This window comes from Fonticula alba (genome assembly GCF_000388065.1).
Source record: "Fonticula alba strain ATCC 38817 unplaced genomic scaffold supercont2.1, whole genome shotgun sequence".
Lineage (NCBI taxonomy): Eukaryota > Rotosphaerida > Fonticulaceae > Fonticula > Fonticula alba.
This window is the reverse complement of record NW_009242971.1, coordinates 3,472,060-3,478,844: the sequence shown is the minus strand read 5'-3', so window position 1 is coordinate 3,478,844 and position 6,785 is coordinate 3,472,060. Positions and strand designations below refer to the sequence as shown.

At 68.5% G+C, this 6,785-nt stretch overlaps 2 protein-coding genes across 2 annotated transcripts; one reads left to right on the top strand and one right to left on the bottom strand.

The window, feature by feature from the left end:
• Positions 1–430: 430 nt before the first annotated feature.
• H696_00746 (hypothetical protein) lies at positions 431–2,528 on the bottom strand. Its single transcript, XM_009494629.1, has 4 exons — positions 2,219–2,528; positions 1,870–2,013; positions 902–1,702; positions 431–746 (listed from the first exon to the last, which is right to left on the bottom strand). Exons 1-4 carry the CDS (start codon positions 2,316–2,318, stop codon positions 544–546), a joined length of 1,248 nt encoding a protein of 415 aa, XP_009492904.1. The 5' UTR covers positions 2,319–2,528; the 3' UTR covers positions 431–543.
• Positions 2,529–3,963: 1,435 nt separating this feature from the next.
• H696_00745 (hypothetical protein) lies at positions 3,964–6,252 on the top strand. The gene is made up of 4 exons (XM_009494628.1): positions 3,964–4,245; positions 4,386–5,173; positions 5,418–5,561; positions 5,698–6,252. The coding sequence occupies exons 1-4, from the start codon at positions 4,051–4,053 to the stop codon at positions 6,116–6,118; spliced, it is 1,548 nt and encodes a 515-aa protein (XP_009492903.1). The 5' UTR covers positions 3,964–4,050; the 3' UTR covers positions 6,119–6,252.
• The last annotated feature ends 533 nt before the right edge of the window (positions 6,253–6,785 follow it).

Here is a 6,785-nt window from a genome sequence, read left to right as displayed (position 1 = left end):
GGGGAGGGCGCGACATCGCCTGTGTCTTGCCCCCTCCCCCGGCGGGAAGGGGGCTCTCAGCCACCATGGAAGTCCATCACAGACACACAAGCGCGCATGTGCGCAGCCGCGCATTGGCACCGGACATGGTCTCCAAAGAGGGAGAGGGGACGGGAAATAGTGTACATTGGTGGGGATGGGGGAGGAAAGACAGGGAGAGGGGGAGATAGGGGGAGGGTCTACACGAGAGCAGGGGGGTATACAGGGGAGGGGAAGGGAGGGCGGCGGCACGAGCAGGGGGGGGGGGGGATTGGGAGCACAATGGCATGTGGGGCCGGCGCCGCAGGGCGCATGGAGCTCGCGCCACGCCGAAAGGGTCGGTGCTCGGGCACGTGTGCTACTCCCCCCTGGCCCCCCCCCTCCTTCTACGCGCGGCCACCGCTATTTGCCAGGGAGGGGGGGGGGGGGAGGATGCGCGGGGAGGGACACAGGGGTGTGTATGTTTGCATGTGTGTTGTTATATGTGCGCCCCAGCGCGCACGGCGCAACAGGTGTACCCCCGCGCTACTCGTAGATCTCCAGGGAGGGCGAAGAGGAGACGGTGGCCTCGGCGCAAGGGGAGGGAGAGATGCGGGACAGGTTGAACATGCTGTAGTCGGGGTCATTGGTGACATCGCGGATGACATCCAGGAAGGGGGGCAGCTCAGGCGGGCCCTGGCTGTAGGTCTCCAGAAGGAGGAGGCCGGCATGGGGCTCCTGGAAGACATCTGTACGGGGGGCAGGGCAGGGCAGGGCAGGGCAGGGCGCAAGCGAGACAGGCGAGCAGTGTGTCAGCATCATGGGCCGCCGATGACAGCAGACCGGGGGGCGGGGGAGAAAGGCGTGGGCGCGGGGGGAAGCCGCGAAAGGAATGCCCTCATACCGATGTGGTAGTACCGCGAGTCGCTCATGAAGCAAATCCGGCGCTTGACGATGGAGTTGCGAGTGGTGTCACGCTGAGCCAAGAGAGTCTCATACTCACGAGCGGCAATGGACCGGCGAGTCTCGAGGCGCTGGCCATCCGGCAGGCGCACGCGCTGAGTCAGGGTATAGGTGAAGAGCTTGCCCTGGCCGCGGCGACGGATGCGCAGCTGCGGGATACGGTCGCCATCGGCCGCGGTGGTGCCATCCGAGATCAGATAATCGTGGACCACCTGGAAGTCCTGATGCTCCACCGGGAAGGACTCCGGCAGGGAGGCCACCAGGAACTTGTACTTGCGCTGGTCGATGGTCGGGACCCCGGGGATGTTCAGGCGCTTGGCCACGGCGGCCGTGGCGCGCTCGATCTTCTGCGTGAAGGGGGTGCTGTTGTCGATGATATCCAGCACCGGGTGACCGACCCAGGCATTGCAGGACTTCTTGTCCAGCTCCCGGGCCAGGGAGAGCCCCTCCGACCGGGCGGCATTGTTGGCCAGCGTGTAGTAGCCCTCGGCACCGTCGGCCGCGGTGACCAGATGCACGACGACGTCGTAGCGCGCGTCGCGAAGCTCCACCTCGTCAAGGCCATTGCGCTCGAGGATCCGGCGCCAGTCCTCGCGGCTGATGTATGCGCTGGCGTCCATGGCTCCACGATCGCACAGGACAATGGTCTTGATGCCGAGCTCGGAGTTGGAGCGAGCCATCTCGAAGAAGACATTCTCGATGGACAGCATGGCCAGCAGGAGCTGCTCCTGGAAGATGAAGCCTGGACGGATGATGGGGCCCGGCCCGGCAGGGGAGCGGCCGCCAAGCGGGGGGGGGGGGGGGGGGAGGGGAACAATCGGTCAGCAAGGGAAGACATGCCATGTGGACCGCACACAGGGGAGGGGGGGGGGGGGAGGGCATCTTCTCGGAAGCGGGCTCGACACGTACTCTGCTCCGGGGTGCACTCGCTGAAGACAACACCACCGCCGAGCAGCAGGGTGGCGGCCTCGGGCACGCGGAAGACCTTCCAGCCAAGCGAGGAGAAGGTATCCATCAGCTGCTGCTGAGCGGTGGTCTTGCCGCCGCAGGGGCCTGTCGCCGGCCGGGACGACGCCAAAGCAGCGGCAGAAGGACGGAGGGCATGTCAGGGGCGGGCAAAGGGGGGAGGAGATGGAGGAGGTCGGGGAGATCTGTGCCAGAGGGCAGGCCGCGATCGGAGCACCGAGGGCAGATGAGGAAGCCAACACCAGGGCGAGGGCGAGGGCGAGGGCGAGGGGAGGCACGGGGGGCCACGCACCGCCGGTCAGGACAACACGGAAGACCGGGGCATTCTGCTTCTCGGAGTCTTGGACAACCTCCACAGGTGGGGGACGAATGATCGGATGGGCGTCGAACATGGTGGCACTCAGGAGCAGGGGAGCCAGGGCCAGCAGGGAAAGGAAGAGCAGCAGCAGGGGCGTCCGCCGGAGGAGGGGCAGGCGAATGGTGGGACGGAGGAGGAAGGGGAGGGCGGGAGGAGCGGCCCAGGGAAGGGACACACACACACACACACGCGCCAACAAAGGGGGGGCGAAGGGGGAGGGAGGATGGGCAGGCGGGGATGGCGGGAAAAAGGCACCAAGGGTTCTTCACCGGGCGGCGCCGGCTTGGCCGCTTATATACCCCCAACCGCGTGGGACAAATCGCAGAGGAGGTGTTACCCACGGGAGGGGCGAGGGGGAGGGGGGGGGGAGGCGCGGATCGCGCGCTCATGCGTGCCCGCCCACCCGAGGGAAACTATCCCCCCCCCCCATGCGCACACATGCGCGCCCACCTGCCCGGCGGGCTGAGCGCGCGGGTGTGTCGGACCGAGGCCCGCCCCCTCTTCCCCCCCACCCCGCCTCCGGCAAAGATGGAGCCGCGGAAAAGGGGCCGGTCACACGGACCCCCGGGCCCCGACCCCCGAGGCCTGTGCTCTGGGACCCGACCCAATCGATGCGGACTCAGAGACACCCTCAAGGCTCCGGACACGCCCTCGGGGGAGCGGGGGCCGGGGGCATGAGCGCTGGGGAATGTGCCCTCTCGCCGCCCGGCAAAAGCCCCCTGCCGGGCCCCGGCTACCAGGGGCGGGCGCGTTCTGGAGAGTCTCGGTCGCCCGGCGGCGGCGGCGGCGGCGGCGGCGGCGGCGGTGCGGCCGCCCATTCGCGGGAGCCGGCCTGGTGCCGGTGGGAGGGCGCGGGCGCGGGCGCGGGCGCGCCCTTCGCCGCCCAGCTCCCGCCTCTCGGGCCAGGCATGGGCGGCCGCCAGATGCCGGGGTTCGCCGGGCCTCGGTGGCCCGTGCTTTCTGTGAACCAATCGCTGAGACCCCCGCCTCGCGGGTTGGAGATGCTTTGGGCGTCGCCGGCCGCGGCCCCTCCTCGACCGGGGCCCGGAGCCCGGGCACCCCGATTGTGTGTCCCGGTGTGTTGGGCGTAGCCCCCTCCCCGCGTGAGTGAGAGAGCCCAAGCCGGAACGCCAGGGGGGGGCGGGAGACAGGGGCCCCCGAGGGATGGGCCCCGAGGGCCGCGCGCCCCCATGTGCTCCTTGGGAGGGGGGAAAACCCTGCTTGGGCCCGGCACGAGGGCCGCGGGCTGGCGCGTGAGGAGCTACCTTCCGCGTGATCCTGCCACACCTGACGCTGTGATCGGCCGTCGCCGGGCGCATCCCCCCGGTTGAAGGGGGAAGCCCCCTTCTCGCGCAGGGCGCACCAACGGAACACAAGCCAATCATCATCGGGCCTCCGGCCTGGCCGCCAGCGTTGGAAGTCCCACCCACAACGAGACCGCGCCCCGGAGCCAGCACTGCCCCATGTCCCAAAGTGGACACCCGCGTCCGAGAGGATCAGGGCCGATCATCAACGGGCCGTCGCGCCGCATCGCGGAAAAGCCCGCCTCCTCGGGAAGCTCGGGTTCCCTCTTTCCTCCATATGCCTTCCCTCCCCCCCTCCCCTCCTGCATTTCCCGTGCCGCCTGTTCTCTTGCATCCCCCCGTTCTCCAGCGTGTGTGTGCGCCCCCCTCCCCGGCCCCCCCCCCTCTCTCTCTCACACACACACACACGGATCCACACGCGTGCGCCGACTCGTGTCCATTTCACTCCCCTCCCCCCTCAGCATGGCCAGCCCGCTGGTTGCCCTGACAGTCGGGGCGGCCGCCTTGGCTATTCGTCTGTTCCTGCTCGGCAGCCAATGGCCAGCTGCCCAGTCGGCCCTCCAGTCGCCGACCGCCGGCGACCACACCGCCTTGCAGGAGGGGGTTTGGCTGTGGACCCGCGGTATCGATCCCTACTCCTCGTGGACTTTGCACCAGGTGCGCCCCATGGACCGTGTGTCTCATCGCCGCGGTGCCCCTCGGCCCGGCTTCCTTCCCGGCTCCCGTCGGCCACTCACCGCCCGAGCCTCCTTCCCTTGCCCATCGCCGATGCATTTCCTCGCATTTGACGGGCCCAGCCGCCGCTTTCGCTCCTGCCAGCCTACCTGGATACACTGCTCGGCTCGGCCGGCCGCCCGGTGGCGTCGGCACTGGTGGCCGCGCTGGCCGATGTGCTGACCGCCCTGCTGGTCATTCGCTTCTCCCGGTCGGTGCTCGAGCGGACCATCTCCTGGCGGCGGTCCTTCTTGGTGGCGTCCCCGACGGGCGCCCTCGCCAGCGGCGAGGATCGCCCCAAAGATGCCCAACTGGCCGACAGCCAGGCGACTGCCCGGTCTTCGGCCGTGGCCACTCCTGGTGCTCGGTCGCGCGGCCCTCCCGGCGGGCCTTTGGCAGATGCCGCGCCGGGCCCGGCCGCCGGTGCCGCAGCCCCTGCTGCCGGAGCTGCCGATGATGCCGGCTCGCCGGCCATGCACCACGGGGTGCTCCTCCGGCCCGAGTCCGGTGTCGGACCTGGCCTGCTTGGCGTGGCCTACCTGCTGAACCCCTTCCTTTTGGCGTCGGCTGCCTTCCCGGGCGTCAGCCCCTCCCTGCTCAACCTCTTCAGCCTCGGGGCGCTGGTGGCCGCGGATCGGGGATCGCCGCTGCTGGCCGGTGCGGCCCTCGCCTTCGCCGCCTACTTTGGGGTGTACCCCCTGATGCTGGTGGTTCCATGTGGGCTGCTGCTGGCACAGCGTGCTCCCGGCCGTCGGGCTGGCCCTGTGGCCGCCATGCTTCTGGGCCTGCTGCTCGCCGGAGTGGCCCTGCTGGCCGGCTCCCGTGCCTTGATTGGCTCCTGGACCTTCATCCAGCATGTCTACCTCTTCCAGTACGTCCTCAAGTGCCCACAGATGCGCACGTACATGCACACGCGCGCATACATCTCTCTCTCTCTCTCTCTCTCTGGAAACGCACATCCATGCATTCCAGTGGAGACATCTGCCTGCCAGAAAGGCCCATGCACATGGATCCTGTTGCACATGCGCATGCGCATCCATGTGCCTCGGTCGACGTCGCCAGTCACTTTGAAACTCACCATCGAACCGTCTCTCCTGCCTTCCTCTGCCGGTCAGGCTCACCATTCCGGACCTGGCCCCGAATCTCGGGCTCATCTGGTACTTCCTGCTGGAGATCTTTGCCCCCTTTGCGGTCTTCTATCGTGTGGTGTTCCAGGTGAACATCCTGATCTACCTAGTCCCGCTGAGCATCCGGCTGTGGTGCGCCTCCCTCCCCCGACCTATCCTCGCCCGGCGCGTTTTGTGCCCCCCCCCCCCCTCCCCCCCCGCTCTCTCTCTCTCTCTCTGTCGCAAATCCACTCACTGGACATCCCCCTCCTCATCATCGTGCCCCCAGGCGCCAGCCGCTCCTGCTGGCGGCCATGCTTATTGCCATTTACAACCTGCTAAAGCCGTATCCCGCGGTCGGGGACTACGCCCTGACGGCGGCGGTTCTGCTGGCGCACATGTGCTATGTCGGCGACCGGCTTCGGCACACCTTCCTCGTGGGGCAGCTGGTTCTCTACAGTACGGCCCTGGCCCCGGCGCTGTGGTATGTGTGGGTTGGCTCCGGCGCGGGGAATGCCAACTTCTTTTTCGCCATCACGCTGGTCCTGGCTGTGGCCCAGATCCTGGCCGTGGTGGATGTCTTGCGGTCCTTCTTCCTGCTGGAGGCGGCTCTATCGGGCGTGGGTGCCACCAAGGCTGGCCCAGCCCTGGCCGAAAGTCCCGCAGGCCGAGAGTCGCCTGCTCCGCAGCTGGTGTTCAGCTTCAATTGAGCACAACCGCCCATGTTTGTGGCAAGTGTATCGCTGGGTGTCATTTTTTTTGTCCGCCAAGCGGCCCTGAATTCAGGCTCACATCCTGCATGCAGGTATCCCCGACAATACACCACTCCTGTGCCCGTCCCCCCTCCCCCCCCCCCCCTTCCGTAGGTGCCCCACCCAAGCCCTTGGCATGCGACGTTGGGCAGTGGGGTGGCATCCGCCCGTATGCGGCGCACCCGCATCCGCGGGGAGCCGGACCAGAGGGGGAGCAGGGGGCCAAGTGCATGTATCACCACCAGTAGCCGTATCCACCAGCGCGATGGCCCGAGCGGTGGGCGGATTTTCAGCCGGCCAGCAATGCGCCCGGCCGGGGACAGTCAGTGGGGATGTCCCGGAGGGGGGGGGGGGGCGGGGAGAACCCTCGATGTCCGGGCGAGCCACGTTCCTCGCCCGCCAAAAAGAAAGGAACGCACCCTCACCCCCGTCCCCCCCCCGGGCGAGAGGCAGTCGAATTAATGTGGTTCCCCTGCCTGTAGGGCGGGGATTAGACCTTGGACCCGGGTGCGCCCGGGGGCCGCCAGGGCCGGGGGCCAATGCTCGGATCACGCACGATCCAAGGGGGGCGGGCTCTGCGGGATGCGGATGGGGGTGGGGGGTGCGCTCCCCGCCCCCCCCCCCC